The sequence below is a fragment of the Acartia tonsa genome, chromosome 8 (assembly GCF_053477335.1).
Source record: "Acartia tonsa isolate MP-2025a chromosome 8, ASM5347733v1, whole genome shotgun sequence".
NCBI classification, from domain to species: domain Eukaryota; kingdom Metazoa; phylum Arthropoda; class Copepoda; order Calanoida; family Acartiidae; genus Acartia; species Acartia tonsa.
Window position 1 is genome coordinate 4,094,273 of NC_137267.1, and position 20,006 is coordinate 4,114,278.

A 20,006-nucleotide genomic window follows, 5' to 3' on the forward strand; every position below is an offset into this window, starting at 1 on the left:
ATTATCTTCAATCCATTTTTGCTGCATATTAATTAATGCATCTTTTTAGAGCTGTATTAGACATTATACAAATAGCTAAAATAATAATTTTAAAATTCTTCGTTCAATCAATCAATGTCTAAAAAATGTCGAAAAAACGCGGCATTCATCTTTCAAAAACCCATCTCTGGAAGCTTATTTCAAATGACAGCCTATCCGAGAATTTTTACCTTTCAATTTAGCTATTTCTTACAGAAAGACGGACGTTAGGACATTTCAAATTATTGAGTAGCTTTGGTACTAAAATTTTTAAAATGTTATTTTCAAATTTAACATACAAAAAACTTTTGATTTTAAATATTGTTATAATTTACTGTTTTAATTGTTTTAAAATTTATTGTTTAAATATCCCTTATCAATATATATTACGTATAATAATAAAGTTTTATTTATTTTCAATACAAATACAATACATTAAATGATCAAGATTAATTTTAACTAGCTCATCATAAATTTGATGAAAAATAAGAGTTTTGCATAATACAGACAAAAAAGAAAATTTAAGGCCTTTTATTAAAATGTGAAGATTTGATGATCGGTTTGCGAGATCATTTGTTACACACTGACAGAAGGACAGAAAAAAAACATCTTGTTACATTTATATAAGAATATGTGCATAGATAAAACTAAGAATGAGAAAATGGTCTCCTATGACCACTTGGTGACCGATGGATAAGACCGCATAGCTGCCTAGTGACCGCCCTGGTGACCGAATAGCTGCTTGATGATGTGGTTATTTGGGTTGACAGGACCGAGTATGTGCGGGGCTATACTCTCCAAGTCAGACCAGACCTAAACATAAAAAGGATTTTAAATTTTCCTCATTATTTAAAGTGAAGCCTTTCATTAATTAGATTTGGTCCTTCCGTGCGTCCGTCCCTACGTCCGGAACGGATAGCATTTTTCGTTAATTTAGGTATGTAAGAATTGTCCTATCAACTTTGCATGGCGATTCCTGTAGTAATTAGGTACGATTTAGAAAGCGTAGCAACTCTATAATCGTTACCAGAATGTCCGTACGTCCATTTTAAACATGTTGATTTACCTAAACATAACAAGGATGATTATGTTCATAAGCAGTGAAGCAATTATATTAGAGTAAAACAATAGAGGGGGAAGGGGTTAATTAACAGTATGCCCGCTACCCGTAGACCCTGTGCCGACTTTCAATTGTGTCTTTGAATATCAGCCAATAGCATTGGAAATATTAAGACAGCCAAGTCTCTACAAAAGATCAGAAAGCAAGCAGACGAAAATGGTCCCTAACACAGGGCCAAATTATCTGGCTTATACATCTATATTTATTGCATTTATAGAGTGGCTTTATTTTCTCAATTTTATAATTTTCATATTTTTGAGGGTTTATAATGTTAAAAATAACTAAGTAAAGGGGAAAGGAAAGGATAGAGGAAGTAAAGGGAAGGGTAAGAGAAGGATTTTTTTCTAGGGGCCATGTCGTTTTTGAGATCTTAATAGTGCTTTCACACAAGAGGTGGGTTGACCAATAATAACCTCCACCCGTTATTTTTTAAATGAATAAAAAATAACGGGTAAAAAATATCCCTTTGTACAAAAATTTATTGACACATATCTAACTTACTTGTGTAACATATTTTTCTAAAAATTATTAAACTAGGTCAGGGATCTAAATGGATAAGACAATGGCCGATAAATTGATGTAACTCCCCTATGAATTTACACAAAATTACCCTTTACAATTACAATTAGTAGTTAAAACTTTGGGCACTCAACTAAATAAACCCAACCATCAAAATTCCATAAATGTCTCCAAAGTTGCTAAGCCAAATTAAGAAAACATTATTATACTAGAGTTGGGCTCGATATAATTATCTCGCTATTGGCTAGGTTTATTCAATGTTTTATTTACTTTCTTTTGGTTATCTGAATTCTGACTATTAACCTTATTCTTCCATTATCTTCTCCCTGACGTTTTCTTTCTGACTATTTTAGGATCTTAATATTTTTTATTTTAAACTATCGTCCTGAAAGGGTTAAAATGCTTATTTAACTGTTAAATTTTAGTTTAATATCTGACCACATTATGCACGTGTTGCTAGTATCAAATTATTTTAAAACTAAGTTATCTACTATATTATAAATTTAAATTTTCTGTTTTATAGATAGAAATTTAATACTTCAATATAATTCAAATAGCAACATGAAATAAAAAAACTGAATTTATTCTTCATACAGTAAAATAATGGGTCTTATCATTCTGGTCAATGAGAGTTTATAATGGATTATTGGAGCACTGTGAGTTTTAAACATTTATCACTTGGAAAACTTGAGCTCATATATAGACATTTATTTCCTATATAGATCTGTCATGGATCTTGATGCAGTAAAGCAGGCTGTTTTGTAAATGTTAAAACTTGAAAGATTTCATTAGACAAAAGTTCCCGCAAATATAAGTATTAAATAACTTTGGGGATCAGTATAATAAACAACCCAATGCACACTCCCTTCCTGAAACTAAACTCATTGAATTTTATTTATAGACAGTTTGAATAAAACAAAACATTTGATATAACTGATGGGTATTTCATAAATAATTTGAATATTCTATTTTTAAAGCAACGAGTCGGTCGTACATCCATAAGGGATGGTTATGATTATTAATTGAGACATGATATGGTCGTTCTATTGATTAAAAACTGTGCAAAACTTTTTGATTAAACATTGTAACATCTCAACAGGACGTATAGTCCATTTTAAACATATTTTTTTTGTTATGATTTTGAAATAATATGAAAACTGTAATTACTCTTACGTTCGATTTTTGGATGTTGTCATCCTTTTTTTGAAAATATTTAGTACGTAGCTTTTAAGATATTGTATTTTATGTAAAATATTCAAGGTATGCCTATTTTATTTATATACAGTTTGAACTAAACAAAACATTTGATAGAATTGATAGACATTTTATAAATAATTTAAATATTCTTTTATTTAAAATAAGTATAGTACGTAAACTTTAAACTTGTAAATAACTTATAAATATACTCAGGTAGGGAGGGATCATTTGACTGGAAATTATACTTGTCTCCAAAGTTTTATTAACACCCTCCCTCATTCGTTAGCTTAAGAACATTGGGAACTTTTATTCAATAATAGACAAACTTTTCATCAAATGATTTTAACCTATCGAAGGAGTTTTGTTTTTGTTATTGTACTTCATGGTCTATTGTCTTATCCCTTAAAATCCCTGAATAGTTGGCATATAAAGATTGTACTGAAAAGTTTATTCGTAGCAAAGGTTTTTTCTTAAAAAACGTGATTTATTGGCTCCTATCGATAATACAAAGTAGAATGATGTCTGTCCGTCTGTCTGTCGTCTGAAGCTTAAGATCTTAGTAACCACTGAACCGATCGGATTCTACTCTTCAAGGTATATAAATAATGGTCCTGTGGTGGTTTTAGGCTATTTTATTGGGGGGTGCGAATTTTTACAAATTTTGCGAATTCGCCATTTATGCGCGAAAATTTACGACCCATTCGTATTTTTCGGCTGGGTAGGTAATAGAAGATGTAATGATACCTCTTGTTTTACTATAAACAACTGGTTTTTTTTGTAAAGATTCTCCATATCCGGCCTGTATAAGGTCTTACAAGGTCCGTTGGTCTGTCGCTCATGCCACATGTAAAGGTTTCGTGATTATTATATATTTATTATTCATTATTCTTTCTTTTTTGCCTTTCTTTTCATAAACACTGAGGATCTAAGATGCTCTATAGCTTATTTTACCCGTTTATTGTTAGATTTTGTTTTGCTTCCTACATAAAGATGTGTTCATCCTTGTTATTGAAAAACTTTTAAAAGGTTAACCAAATGTTGTAATATTTATTAAATACTAGCGGCTTCGCCTCTAGCCTATAGGGGCTTTGCTCCAAGAGGTATCATTACATCTTCTATTCCTACCCAGACGAAATGAACAGGTAAACAGGAATGGTGTGGATACCCTCCCCCCAAAAAGTTTAAACTTTCCCTGGACCTATAAATAGCTTCACTGTAAATGAGATCCATATCGGTTTAGTGCTTAGAGAGATCTTTCGCTGCAGACAAAAAATAGCGTACTACTTCCTTATGTAATAGGACTAGCGGCTACGCCCCTAGAGGCCTCTAGGTGCACTTGAGGAGATGAGAGTCGAATTTTATAGTTATTAACCTTCCTGGGACTTATTATAAGCTACCCTGTTAAGGAGAACCCGATTGGTTCAGCGGTTAGCGAGATCCTTCGGTTCAAACACATAAACACACAGACAGACATCCTGTTACTTTATCATGAGGATATATTGATAGATTTAGCACGGTTTATTTAAAGTACTTTTAATTAAACAACATTGATTTATTTTCTTTCGAAATATGCTAATTTTTATTTTCTTTTTTAAAATATCTTTCCTTTTCTTATTGTATTTTAACATTTAAATACTTAATATATATACCTATAAAAAATCTTTTTAGAAAATTATAAAACTATAGAAAATGTCAAAATGTGAATGTGACATTTAGTTTCATATCTATAAAGATTTACAATTTTAGTGGTTAAAAAAAAAAATCATTAAATTCATTAAATTGTTGGAATGAACTTAAATAAGGTACAAAGAAATATTTTCAAAAATTATTTCCCAAAAGTTTGTATTGAGCACTGAATACACCATCAAACCCCTTTATGTTTGAAATGAATTGAAAATAATGGAGAATTGTTTTTTCTCTATGCCTCACCCCTTAAAAACTAACCCCTCAACATTATTTTCAATTCATTTAAAAATAAGTTGCAAGTAATAAAACTTTATCTCTAATAAAAACTTATATCTTTTTTGGAGACATGGACAATAATTAGGATAAGTAAATAAAATAACAGTGCATGCCAGGGGGTTCATTCACCCTCCCCCAGAATAGTTATTATCCTTCCCAAAACCTATGATAAGCTTCTCTGTTAAGGAGAACCATATCGGTTTAGTGGTTAGTATGATTCTTCGTTACATGATAAGCTTCTCTGTTAAGGAGAACCATATCGGTTCAGTGTTAGCATGATCCTTCGTTACAAACAGACAGAGGTCCTATTACTTTTTCTTGAGGCCTCCAGGGTCTTGAGAGCCCGAGAAGTCGACATTCCAATTTTCAATTGTTGTTTTTTAAAAATGGGGGGGGGGGATTATAAATCTCCCAAGACCTTCCCAGTTAAGGAGAACCATATTAGTTCAGAGGTTAGTACAGACAAACACAGATACTATAATTTTAATGCAAGGATGGAAAACTATAAACAATACACATATTTTATTATCCGCGGAAAGCTGTCTATAATACGATGTGAAGAATAAATATTTCGGTATGGCTTTGAAACCGATTAATATCCGCTGGATTAGAACCAGTTCTAAGCTACACTAAAAAAAACATTTATAGTTTCGTACTATAACCAGTTTTCTACGAATATTAAAATAAAAATCCTCAGAACAATACCAGAGCTGGATCTTTAAATCATTTTAGTGGTGTGCCAGATCGGTGTGAGCCAACTTTCATTTTATGAAATGACGCGCTGTGATTGGCTGAAATTCGGCTCACCCCGATCTGACTCACCACTAAAATGATTTAAAGATCCAGCTCAGTTTTGATAATCATCTATTTTTCATAACAAAAGTCAATTTCTTAATTTCTGGATAAGTTTTTGTTTTCTAGAAAAAATATGCGATTAAACTTTTTAATAAGTTTTTTTCAAATGAATTTATTTATCTATCAAACTTTTAAGTAGTAATAATTTATGAGAAATGCTTACAGCGGAAGAAAGTTATTCCTGTTGATTAGGGTTGGGTCGGATATCCGGCTGAATTATAATGCCGGATATCCGGCTGAATTTTAATGCCGGATATCTGGCTGATCTCTAATGCCGGATATCTGGTTATCCGGTCGGATATCCGGTAATTTGCCAGATATCGAACGTTAAACGGATACCGGATATCCGGCATAAGAAATCAGCCGAATATCCGGAATCCGGCCCCCAACCCTACTTTTGATAAAAATTCAAATAGTACATTCTAAAGAAAGATAAAATAAAACTTTTTTAGTTCAGGAACTACTTCATTCGCCTGTCCAATTTAATTGAATTTTAGAATTTTATAAATTTTAAAGATATGAATTCCTCAAATTTAACTGAATTATTAAATAAAATGTATTATTTTTTATTTCTACCATGTCAAGAAATAAATATTTATTGCCCAAGGAAAAAAAAGCGAAGGGCTTTCGGGAGGGATGGATTTCAATAACACCCTCCGGGAAAGAAAAAGAAATTTCTTACTACAACATTAGGGGGTGTGTATTAGGGAATACAATTTTTATTGATTGATTGATATTAACTATTTAAATATTTTTTAATTGTTGTGTTTCAGTGGCGTGCGAAGCACTTTGTCTAGGGGGGGGCATTTTGAAGATTTTGTAAAATTTTGCCCCCCCCTAAATCAAAGTGCCCCGGGGGGGGGGGCATTTTGATTATAGATACTAATTTTAAATAAGGGCGTTTTAAGGGGTGGGATTATTTGATTATGGGCCTTCTAGTCCTTATTCCTTCTTCCTCATCCCTTCCCCTATTTCCTATTTATATCCCCTATCTCTTCCCCCCCCCATCTCTTTTCCCCCATCCCTTCTCCCCACCCTGCAATGACTAAAGGGAAGGAAGCTAGAAAGCATCTTCGAAAAAAAAGTACATAATATAATTTAACCTCCCCCCCCCCCCATCACAAAACATTTTTTATGGGTGGAAGGGGATGTTATAAAATCTCATCAGGAAGGATGAATAACCCCATTAAAAAAAATTTTTAGGGGGGGAGGAGATAAAAACACTCATTTTGGAAATAATTTACCAAAAATTAACCTAATATGTAAAACTGATTTTAAATATTTCTTTATTGTATGACAACAAGAATGACAACATCTTTAAGTAGCAAAGCACAAAAAATCTTTAATAACAATACAGACAAGTAGATTTAAAGAGCATCTGTTGAAATAAATATATATTTTAGGTAGAATCCTTTTTCCTGCATATTGTGTGATGACAGTCAAAGTAAATTACATACTGGATGCTCGAAACAGCAAGAAATTTTATTTTTTTTAATATTATAATCCACAAAAAAATTTATCGTACCATAAAAACCAAAGATATAAAGAACTATGTAAAAAATAAAAAAAATTACTTGTCCTTTCATCTACAGATATAAAAATCTCTTAGAAATATGGAAAACTTTGGGGTATAGTCTCTTTTGTGGCAACGCCTCTTAAGGGGCATTTTGTCATATTTTCATAGTAGCTTTTTATAGGTTATTCTAGGTTCAGTTAGGTCAGGTGATTTCCCCGCAGGGTTAGGCAATTGGCCCCGCAGGAGCTATAAATAGGGGAAAAGCTACTGTGAAAATACGACGAAATGCACCTTAAGAGGCAATGTCACAAAAGGGACTATACCCGAAATTTAAAAGATACAAAAATAGCCAAAAACGTCCTGAAAAGCAGTCTGACATCCATGAATTTTTAATAGTTAATTATACTCCAAAATGATGGGAATGTTAACATTAAGTTTTAGCCTTCTATCTTTAATTGCAGTTGAAAAAATCACATTTCCCCCTTAGCATTATGTACTGACAGCCTTAGTGAATTATAGAAAAGCTAAAAAAAATATATCAACATATCCTACCCTCTTTAAATGGCACTTTAAAACTCTGTTAATTTTTCATTAAGTGGTGTTTCCATGGATTTATGAGGGCGGTGCGTGAAGCGCACCTAAAAATATTTACTCCCCCTTAGAACTAAAATCAATTAAAGACAACAAGAGTGGCGTATTTTATCAAGTTAGGAATATAGAGTGTAGTTAGTTTTAAGGGTTTTTAATGAAAATTGCCATAAAAAAAACATGTCTTTTTGTAAGGGTATGTAAACTAAAAAAATGATAAACTTATCCTGAAAATAATATGACATCATATATAGTTATTCATTTAGACAGACATACAGTTTTGAGAAACAGGCTTAGATAAATATCAACGCTGTTTCTTTTTTATATAAAATAACTTTTTTATAGAAATAAAACAAAATATACAATGCATGTGATAAAAAGCAGAAACCATTTGGAAGTGCGCGAAGCGCAATTTTTTTCTTCAAATATGCAGGGAGGGAGGGGTTTTTGGGTATTAGGGTTTTTGGGTATTTTGAGTATTTATTACACTAATCCCAAATAATTCATATAAAATTTTCTTATTCGTTGGCTCAACAACTTTGGGGACTTTAATGGAATTTTGATTGGTTGGTTAATTAAGTCGAGTTTCCAAACATTTCATTCACTAATTGTAATCTATATAAGGGGTAATTTTGTGTATCATCATTGGGTATGTACAAAATTTCTTTGGTAAAAAGTTTATATTATACCAAATAAAATACTTCCTATTACCTGGTTTGTTATGTTCAGTGAAAAAAGATTATAACCTAATTTTTACACTAATTAAAAAATTTAGTAAGGTTAAATGAATAGTAACTGTCTGTTTGGCGCGAAGCGCCAAAAATTTTTTGTTGTTGAATATTTCTTGATCCTTTTTTTGGAAACTGGGATAGTTTTGCTTTTTGTAGAGTAGGGGGCAAAAAGGGGCATTTTTGATGACCAGGGGGGGGCAAAATGGGGCATTTTTCAACATTTAGGGGGGGGCAGGTGGGGGCGGTGGCTAGGGGGGGGCAGGGGGGGGCGTTTTGGTCGCTAGGGGGGGGGCGATTGCCCAAAATGCCCCCTTCGGTTCGCACGCCACTGTTGTGTTTATGGGAATAATTGTGTTTTGCAAAAATTGCTTTTTTTGTAAAATAAATTGTTATTTTTTATAAAAATAATTGTACTTTAAATGTTCTTTGAAGTGGATTCATTCATTTATTTTTAATCAAATTTGTTTAATGTGTTTCATCGGAAATAATACTTGCAAAATTTGTTATGAAAAGAATTACTTTAATGAATACTACTTTAAGGCATCTAGGGCCACTTAAAGGAAGATTGTGGGAGTGGACCCTTGACTTAACATTTTAGTTTTTAAGAGAAAAGTTAAAATACACTACTCTTTTTCGGGAGGGGGGGGGGAATAGTCATTTTGCCACGCTCGATATATTGTGAGGGAGAAGGTACCCTACCCCAAAATAGTTATAAACCTTCCCTAGAACTATAAGAACCATATATTCAAGTGGTTAGGGATATCCTATGGTACAAAAATGCATAGAAAGACATCATGTTACTTATATGTGAAGTAGTTGTCCGTAAGTACAGTGATATCTCAAAATTTCTTGCTGTGCGGGCAGGATTCATGCTGTTTTGCTGGGAAAAATGGAATTTATAAAAAATATTACCTGTTCAGCTATCAGCGACTGGGCCAACTAAAAACAAAAACAAGTTATTACTATTTATTTCAAACCTTTGTACATATGTATTTCATTAAAATTAAATCTCATATGGTAGCTGCAACGTTCAAAACATAAGTAAGTATTTATAATGTTATTAGAATAGAAATAAATTTTGAAAAAAAAGACACTCGTAAAATTTTGTAAATATCACAAGAGTATAAAATAAAATATTTTAATGCAAACTTGAAGTATGTTGTATACGACTTTACTTCCCTTACTCATTAAATAGATAACTCAATATTAATTACAATGATGTGCTCAAAGATGTAAAGGAACAAGGCAATGGCCGATAAGTTGTTGTACATCCCAAATTTTGTTACACAAAATTACCCCTTCTATAGATTAAAATCAGTAATTGAAAACATTTGAACACTTATCTTAAATAATCAACCAATCAAAATTTAAAGTCCCCAATGTTGTTAGGCCAACGAATAAGAAAATGTTATTATAAAACTTTGGGGATTAGTGTAATAAAGAGCCCATTGTCCCCTCTGTATCAGGTATACCTGTGTTGGATGGAGACTGTCTACAGGTTCAACCAATTCATAAATCTTCCTTCCACTGGCAACCCATGTGTCAAGAACTATAATTTCAAATATTCTTAAAAATAGCCTAAAACCTTTTGTGGTTTCTATCTCCAAGATATGAAATACTTATGTTGGTTTAAATTGTGAGCGAATGGATTTTTAACAATATTAAAGAGGACCGTCTAAATTAGTCGAGCTATTTTTATGCGCCATAATTTTAAAATTAAGCACATAATGCTATTTGTTGGCTTCAAAACTTTAGAATTCTAGTAAGTTCTGATTTATTATGGTACAGTTGTACTTGTTACTTATAAAATTTAATTTATTTATAAAGAATTTGACGCTAGTTTGTACAGTATAAAATCAAAATACATTTAAATTTAATTTTAAATAGTTTTAAAATTCCATAGACAGACAGTACAAAATTACAAAAACAATTTTAGAGGAAAATTTCTTTAAAATATCTTGAATTTTTAGGTCAAAATTAAAAATTTTGGAACATATTCTATAAACAAGGATGATGATATCCATGAGTAGCGAAGCTCTTCAATGTAAAAATATTAAAATCAAAGTAAATAAAAGGTAAAAGGGTACATAAACGACTGTTGGACGGACATAGTAAGTAATAATTATCAGAGGTCTACTTTCAGAAGTTTATTTTTGGATTCAGCTGATAGAAATGTATTTTAGATCATTACCTATAGACTGACAAATGATATGATTTGTAGAGTACACTTGCATAGTCAAAAAAAAATTACAAAAAAACTAAGCAATTCCTCTTCTTGCTTCGATTTTGAAAAACAAAATTGCCCCATTTATAGGTTGAAATTATTGTTGGAGAAGGTTGGACATTTGGGATTTTTTACTACAAACTAATTCTATTATAATTATAAATTTTAAGATGATAAATAACATTATCATATACTACAATCCCATAGCGTTACGGACTCACAGACTGACAGACTTACGGACTGACAAAATCAATTATAGAGTAGCTTCGCAATTAAAAAAAGATACATACCGACAGACAGACAAGTTTAGTTGAATTTGTAGAATAGCGTTGCTACTGAATGATAGTTTGGGTATAGTCTTTTTCGTGATAACGCCTCTTAAGGGGCGTTTCGTCGTATTTTCAAAGTAACTTTTCCCCTATTTCTAGCCACTGCGGGGTAATCATCTAACCCAAATTAATCTAACCTAACATAACATAACAAAAGCAACTGTAAAAATATGACGAAACGCCCCTTAAGATGCGTTGCCACGAAAGGGACTATACCCAATAGTTTTACCTTTATGGAAGGGATTATCAATGAATGTGAGATCAAAGTTGTAGTATTTGTATGTTGCTGCTATATCTCTTAAAGCATCACTGTTTAACATAGTTAGGTTTATTATCTATAATACAAAGTAGAACGATGTCTGTCCGTCTGTCTGTCCGTCTGTCCGTCTGTCCGTCTGTCTGTCCGTCTGAAGCTTAAGATCTCAGTAACCACTGAACCGATTGGGCTTTACTCTTCAGGAAATATACCTTCTGGTCCTGTGGTGGTTTTAAGCTATTTTCTTGGGGGGTGGGACACCCCCAACCCCCCCAAAAATAAAAAATACCCCCCCCTCAAAAAAAAAAAAAATTTTTTACTTTTTCTTTTAGATCTAAAATATGAAAATTAGGTTGATCAAACCTCTTGGGGCAAAGCCCCTAGAGGCTAGGGGCGAAGCCGCTAGTCCTATTATATAAAGGAGTAAGGTTTTTTGTCTGTAGCGAAGGATCTCGCTAACCATTGAACAGATATGGTTCCCCTTTACAGTGAAGCTTCTTATAGGTCCAGGGAAGGTTTTTAACTGTTTGGGGGGAGGGTATCTTCACCCTCCAAATAAAAAATGCCCCCCTCTCCCCCCCCCCCAAAAAAAAATATTTTTTAACTTTTCCTTTTAAAACTCAAATTGAAAATGGGAGGGGGTCAACTTTTTCTTCTCCCACCTAAATTGCCCCTAGAGGCCTCTAGGGGCGTAGCCGCTAGTTACTTATATAAAGTAGTAAGCTTTTTTGTCTGTAGCTTAAGATTTCGATAACTACTGTACCTATTGAGTTCTCTGTTTTATGGAAGCTTCTTATAGGTTCCAAGATAGTTTTAGGCTATTTAATTTTTATATCTAAGTTAGGTTTTAGGCTATTTTACTAATTTCCTTACTCCTTTAAATACAGAGCTTCTAGATGCTTGGAGCGCAGCTGCTAGTTACTTATAAGTCAGGTAGGTAGGAGACATTGGACTGAAAATTATGCTGGTACCCAAAGTTTTATAACCAATTAAATTTGATTACTTTGGTTCCAAATAGCAGTATCCAAGTTTTTAAACAACCCATTAAAGCAACTGCCATGCCAAATTTTAATCCTCTAATCCTGTTATAAATATATCTGACAAGCTATGATTAAAGACTACAATATTTGTGTTATTTAAGGTTGCACAAACAGCTGGGGCGTTTTATTATTTTTCATTAAAGCTTTGTATAGGTCTTTTGTAGATTCTAGGGGCGAAACCCCCTGTTTAAATTATTGTCAATCTATTTTTATTTTTCACAAATCTAGTTATTTCTGCTTTTAAAAAAAATTTCGAGAAATTTTATTGAGAGTTCTTCAATACATATAGAATAGGTACTTAAACCTTAGTTTAGTACTAGCGGCTGCGCCCTTTGCATATAGGAACTCTGAATTTAAATGAGTAATAGAAGTAGAAAAATAGGCTAAAAAGTCGGCGGTCGGCGGGAAAACGGCGGCGGATCTTAATGAAATTTTAATTCGTTATGTAGACATGTCAGAAAAGCTTAAGTTTAAGATTTGAAGTCTCTAAAACATTGCGGCCACAGGAGCCTTTTAAAGATTTCTGGAGACCTGGAGGATCAGGACCTGCAGGATCATACCTAGAACCTGAAAATGACTTGAACACCTGTATTTCATATAAGGATGTACTATTAGAGGATATTTTAGTATTTTGGTATGATAAAATGCTTTGTTTTAGTCGAAAAAATATTTTTGCTCTTTACCTGGATGACCCTGCCAGGTGTGCCCGCCAGGATGGAGATATTCAAAAAATTTCAACTCTCAGTTATGTGTCATACCCATACTTAAAAAGTCACGCAGTTTGGGCTCTTTATCTTTTACACACAGAAAATGAGATAGAAAAAAACGGATTACTTTAGGGACCAGCCTAAAGTCCTCGCCCTCCCGGAAAAGTTGACTTTATATATAATACTAGCGGCTTTGCCCCAAGAGGTTTTATCAAACTAATTTTTCGTGTTTTAGATTTTAAAGAAAATATAAAAAAAAATTGGGGGGGGGGATTTTTCATTTTTGGGGGGATTGGGGGTTTCCCACCACCCAAGAAAATAGTTATAAACCTATCCGGGACCTATGAGAAGCTATCCTGTAAAGGAGAACCCGATCGGTTCAGCGGTTAGCGAGATCCTTCGCTACAAACAGACAGACAAACAAACAGACAGACAGACAAACAAACAAACAGACATCGTTCTACTTTGTATTATAGATATACATAAAAAAATTTATTTATATTTTAAACCAACTCTCCTGAGTTCTTTAGATCTGATTGATGTTTTGTTTCTGAAATAAAAATACGTATTTTTATTAGGGTTGGGCCGGATATCGGGTTTGGCCGGATATCCGGCCATTTTTAATTTCCGGCCGGATACCGGATATTAAAACAATCCGGTTACAGGATATCCGGCTGATTTTTAACGCCGGATATCGAACGATAGCCAGATATCCGGTAATTTGCCGGATATCGAACGATGGCAAGATATCCGGCCGGAACCGGATATCCGGCATTATAAATCAGCCGGATATCCGGTATCCGGCCAAAAAAGTATCCAGCCCAACCCTAATTTTTATATGTTGAACAGTGTTCATAATTAGTTTACGCAACATTAGGTTTCTAAATTTGCCACCAAAAAGGACCAATCACAAGTCACCTTGTCAAAATACTAGCCTATTATTGGATTTCTCTTTACATAGGAGACATGTAATTGGTTCTTTTTGGCGGCAATTTCTAACTTTATATTTGTGATATCCACCAAAACTTATCTATAGCCAATGTTTGTTATTCCAACTAAGCATCTAACGAACTTTAAGCATTTTTTCTATTTATTGTTTAATTTAAGTTTACTGTTCTTTTTCATTCTCTAAAATATAATTAATTAGCTTATCATTGCTACTACTTGCAAAATTTTTGTATAAATAGGTATACTTTATTAAAAATATTTAATTAATTCTTTATAAGGACTCCAACATTATATTTTAAATTTGGTCTAAAATTACAATATTATTAAGAATCTTTTTTAATAAAATCAGTACACTTTTCTAACTAGATAGTTTTAATTATTATTTTACTCGCATTTAATATGCTGTTTTTTAAAAAGAAATATTAATTAATTCTATATTCATTTTACATTAAACTACAAGATATGTGAGAATAGTTATTTCTTACCCCGTATTATCAACACACTGTTGGCTAGAATTGAATCAAGACAAAAGTAATTGCCGAGCCCTGGGACCTATGTATGGTGAAAATAGACATAAAACCATGATTATTCCAGGAAAAACAAAAATATTTCAGCGGGGGCTTTTTGAGAAAAATAGATTTGAAAATTTCAAGTTCAATTTTCACCCCCTAGGAGTTGCCGCAAAATCATGACAAGAAAAGCAAATAATATTTATTTTAAATTTTGAACAACTTTGCTTTTATGAAGTCCTTCTTAAAACTTCTCTATATATGATTTATTTTAGGCTGAATTTTCGTGACCTTTGCAAAGCAAGTGATAAAAATGGCCATTTATTAACTCCCTTCAGGAGTGGTTTTATGAAGAACTTTATAAAAGCAAAGTTGTTCAAAATTTAAAATAAATAATATTTGCTTTTCTTGTCATGATTATGCGGCAACTCCTAGGGGGTGAAAATTGAACTTGAAATTTTCAAATCTAATTTTCTCAAAAAGCCCCCGCTGAAATATTTTGGTTTTACCTGGAATAATCATGGTTTTATGTCTATTTTCAACATACATAGGTCCCAGGGCTCGGCACTTACTTTTGTCTTGATTCAATTCTAGACCACAGTGAACAGCTTTCAGCGGATATAAGATGTACAATAATAAGATTAAAACCAGTTTTTTTAGCCCTGCGATGCCGAAGGCACGGGCTAAAAAATGGTTTTATTCTTAAGATTGTACATTTTTATATTCGGTGAAAACTGGATATAATACGATGCTAGATATAATTGTTCCATATGGCTAAGAACCGGTTTTAATCCACCAGATATGAATCGGTTTCGAAGCGATACGGAAAAAAAGGGTATACCTCATTACTGGATCAGGATTTAGCCAACCTGCACAGGGGCCTATTTCCATACAGTTAAACCATCTGTACATATCCTAGATAATTATTATATACAACTAGCACAGGGTCCTATTTCCATACAGTTAAACCATCTGTACATATCCTAGATAATTATTATATACAACTAGCACAGGGTCCTATTTCCATACAGTTAAACCATCTGTACATATCCTAGATAATTATTATATACAACTAGCACAGGGTCCTATTTCCATACAGTTAAACCATCTGTACATATCCTAGATAATTATTATATACAACTAGCACAAGGACCTATTTCCATACAGTTAAACCATCTGTACATATCCTAGATAATTATTATATACAACTAGCACAAGGACCTATTTCCATACAGTTAAACCATCTGTACATATCCTAGATAATTATTATATACAACTAGCACAAGGACCTATTTCCATACAGTTAAACCATCTGTACATATCCTAGATAATTATTATATACAACTAGCACAGGGTCCTATTTCCATACAGTTAAACCATCTGTACATATCCTAGATAATTATTATATACAGCTAGCACAAGGACCTATTTCCATACAGTTAAACCATCTGTACATATCCTAGATAATTATTATATACAACCTGCACAGGGGCCTATTTCCATACAGTTAAACCATCTGTACATATCCTAGATAATTATTATATACAACTGGCACAAGGTCCTATTTCCATACAGTTAAACCATCTGTACATATCCTAGATAATTATTATATACAACTAGCACAGGGTCCTATTTCCATACAGTTAAACCATCTGTACATATCCTAGATAATTATTATATACAACTGGCACAAGGTCCTATTTCCATACAGTTAAACCATCTGTACATATCCTAGATAATTATTATATACAACTAGCACAGGGTCCTATTTCCATACAGTTAAACCATCTGTACATATCCTAGATTAGTAACATAAACAATCAGCTCTATAATTGTATGTCCTTTGTCATTAAATTCTAACTGTGTATAATATTCTAAAATCTTTACAAGTGTTTATTTTGCCTTCTTTTACAACATCTGACAAAAAGTTTTCTCTTTTTAAATCTAGAAGTATTTCAATCTGAATAGTTTTCACTCCAGTCCACACTTTACTCGCTAAATAGCCTAAAACCAGACACAGACAAATACCAATCTGTTCTAAAAATGTAAACTGCAAAGTAGTAATTGTACGTAGTATATTAGTATTTAGGAAAGGGTTAGAAATCTTAAGGTATAAACGATGGCCGATAAATTGATGTACACCCCTGTTAAGATAAACAAAATAATCCACCCCATTTACCCCATCCACTTCCCTTCTACTGAATGATCGAACTTATCAATGAGTTCCAAATTAGCAACCTAAATTGACAACAAATTTTCCCTGTCAATATATCCACGTATTCTATATCCATTAGTGGTATTTGATCAGCTCCAAATGGATTTCCTATTCGAGCCCTAGTTTCCTAAAGTGTACAGCAGATAACCCAATTATTGCAAACGCTATTTTCAGCTACTCCTGTCAAAGAGAAAAACGATATAATGTAAAAACGATTTATATATTATACATGTAAAATTTTAATTTTCAAATTTTGATTTTTTTTGGAAGTTTGAAGCTTTTTTAGCTTGTAGCAAATTTTGAAATAGGACCCGGACGCTAGGTACACTTTCGGAAACTAAATTGGAGCTCATCTGGTATTTACCTTGTATCTGATATTATTGCCCACTTTTCCCAGTGGGTGAACTCTCTCCCCCATTTCCTCATACAGAAAACCAGCATCTATTAATCCAACTAATACAACATGGCTTCCTGAAGTAAGAATCATGAAAAAATTTTAAGAACTTACAAATAGTGTTTTTGATACACAGGGATCTTTAGGGATAAGACAAAGGATGAAAATATACATACTCAATGATGATTTAAAAGTACCTTTTCTCTAAATATATTATATTCAATTTTTCGCGGTTAATTAATAAATGATAAATTCTAGTGTGGTAAGCCGAACGTTTCAGCTCACGGGTTGCGAGTTCGAGTCCAACGAGCCATAGCCTTGAATTATTCTACCAAAACAAACTAGCAGGATTTAGTCATACAGAAATTATATATTTAACTGAATAATATTTACAATGGATGTTTACTATATATATACAACAGATTATAACAATGGTTAGGTTTGAAGGGGGTGTGGGACACAAGGGCTTAGCCCACGGCGGTAGACAGTCTGCGGGGGTAGCTGTGGTAAAGGGGGAGGCAGCGCCTCCCGGTTGTATAATTGCGTGAGGGGCGCGTGATAGCTGCGTGTCCATGCCCCTCCCCATATTTAGGCAGGCCAGTTTGACCGCTGGACAGCAGGGTCACCGGCGGTCATGAGGTAAATGGTGATATAATGGGATTAGTGCAGAAGGCTTGTTATGATAAGTCACTGCGTAGCAATTCTGTAAACTGCCCGTCCGTTTGTGTGCCGTATTACCACAACCTCCCCTTCAAGGGCTGCTGGGCTCCCGAGCCACCAGGCCTTGAACCTGGGGGTACGGCAACCTATGTCTGCGCAGGACAACATCTTCCTAGGGCACAGCTCGGTGGAGGACAGCTCTGGCTATACAGGCTCCGCGGGACACTCGCTGCTCGGTCTGGCTGTGGTTGGATATCAACATTGTCAACTCCCGGTTGGCTTCCAGATGTGGGTTAGCAACGGCCAGGCCCCGTCGTTGGAAGTTTTGCCTTGTCTGCAGAACTAATTCTGTCTCGGCGGGTAGCTGGACACGGAGGCCTAGGCTAACTCTGGAGGCTCCCAAGGGGGGAATAACGATGGATGAAGGCGCGTAAAATTCCATGGGGGCGCCTGCCTGGTCCAGGTTACTTGGCCTCCTAGCTCCCACTCGGATGGGGACGGCTGTCATCAACAGGGGGCACATCGCTTCAGCTTCGTCCTCTGGGGCCGCCTCTTCCATCTCAGTGGCGGCCTCTCCTCCTGCAGGCTCGCTGCTGGCCGGCAGGTTCTCCATGTCAGTATCAGGGTTCCAGATGGCATCTCTAGGTGGCTCTGGAGCCGGCGGCGGCGGCGGTGGTTCGTTGGGTTGGTGCTGCAGGTTCTCTTCTACAGGGTCGCGATCCTGGCCGCTAGGCTGTGGGGCGGCGGCGGCTGGCTGGTACACTGGAAACTGTCCTGGGTCACTAGCTGGCGGCGTCGCAGCTCCGGCAGGCAGCTCGGTGGCGTCCTCGTCGCTGTCCAGGTCGCCTTGAATGTCTGTTGGAATCTGATGGGCAGTTACATCTCCAGTGTATTTGCGCAGTCGGCCTACATGCGCGGTGACCTCCGAGATCCTGGCTGTTGGAGAGGCAGGTTTGATGACATAATGGACGTCTGTGGCTTGTCGCACTATCTTCCAAGGGCCAGTCCATCTCTTGGTAATCTTGGCTGCCTTCCCTGGCACCAGGCGGGGGGCCAGATACCAGACCAGGTCTCCAACTTCGTACTTGGCCGTGTCTTCGTAGGCGGCCGCGCTCCTCCGGATGGTTCCCTCCTCTCGCTGCTGGATGGCGTCGTACACGGCATGGTAGCGTTGCAGGAGAGCTTGGACGTTGGCTGGGACCGAGGCATACTCTGTGTCTGGCAGCCGGAGCACCATGTCCACCGAAAGTAGGCCAGGAACGGGGTCACGCCCGTGGATCTGCAGGCCTTGGTGTTGTAGGCGAAGGCAATGGCAGGCAAATGTGGCTCCCAGTTGTTGTCGTCTCTGTCTAGGAACAGCCGCATGCCTGTGTTGAGCGTCCGATGGAACCTCTCCACCCGGTTGGACTGCGGGTTGTAGGGCGGTGGATGTGTGAGGCCAATCTCGAGTTTGGAGGCCAGCTCCTTGAATACCTGGCCGGTAAACTCCATCCCATTGTCGGAGTGGATCTTCAGGGGACATCCGAACGTGGCCAGGTGGCAGTGCAGGAGGGCTTCAGCCACCGTGAGAGTGCGCTTGTTGGGGATGGCGTAGAGGCTGACAAACTGGCTGAACCCATCCTGACAGGTGAGGATGTAGCGGTTCCCGGCTGGGGTCTCTGGCAGCGGCCCCACCAGGTCAATAAACAGGACTTGCTGTGGATACCCCTGGCGGGAGGGCACGTGTATCCCTAACTTCAACCTTTCCTTGGTAACCTTCTGTACACACTCAGGGCAAGTCTGAACCATCAGGCGGACGTCACGGGACAGGTTGGGCCACCAGAAATGCATGGCGACGCGGGCAATAGTAGCGTCCATTCCAAAGTGCCCGGCCATGGGGGTCCCATGGGCTAAAAAGAACGCGTCCTGCTGGAGGGCCGAAGGCAGCAGGTATCTTGTTCTCTCTCCTGTCAGGGTCTGGTCAGTGGTGGTGAGGCAGCCATGCTCGTCGAGTCCCAGGGCTGCGAAGCGGCTGGCGTACTGCTGCTCGTCTCGTTCCTTGCCGCGCAGCTCAGCCTTAGTTGGGGCTTTGCCATCGGCCACCCACTGGCGGACATGGAGCAGGAGGGGGTCCTGTGTCTGTGCCTCTAACACTCTAGCCGGGTCCAGCCGTGCGGCCGAGGGCCGGCCAGCTGCGGACTCCCCTAGCTGGCAGAGGGTGTGAATGTACTCAGCTTGC

At 36.0% G+C, this 20,006-nt stretch overlaps 1 protein-coding gene across 3 annotated transcripts in view; it reads right to left on the bottom strand.

The window, feature by feature from the left end:
- Positions 1-20,006, bottom strand: part of LOC145325835 (acyloxyacyl hydrolase-like) — a 62,847-nt gene continuing 42,841 nt past the window's right edge. The window contains exons 23-29 of one of the 3 annotated variants that reach the window (XM_080168801.1): positions 17,099-17,205; positions 15,361-15,434; positions 13,580-13,612; positions 11,289-11,368; positions 9,979-10,055; positions 9,419-9,445; positions 1-831 (exon numbers count right to left, since the gene is read on the bottom strand). In XM_080168801.1, the coding sequence (XP_080024927.1) occupies positions 730-831; positions 9,419-9,445; positions 9,979-10,055; positions 11,289-11,368; positions 13,580-13,612; positions 15,361-15,434; positions 17,099-17,205 (500 nt within the window). In that variant the 3' untranslated portion in view covers positions 1-729. Of the gene's footprint in view, positions 832-9,418; positions 9,446-9,978; positions 10,056-11,288; positions 11,369-13,579; positions 13,613-15,360; positions 15,435-15,974; positions 16,047-16,246; positions 16,319-17,098; positions 17,206-20,006 lie in introns of those variants that run through there. The other 2 variants (XM_080168804.1, XM_080168802.1) reach the window with 2 other exon arrangements.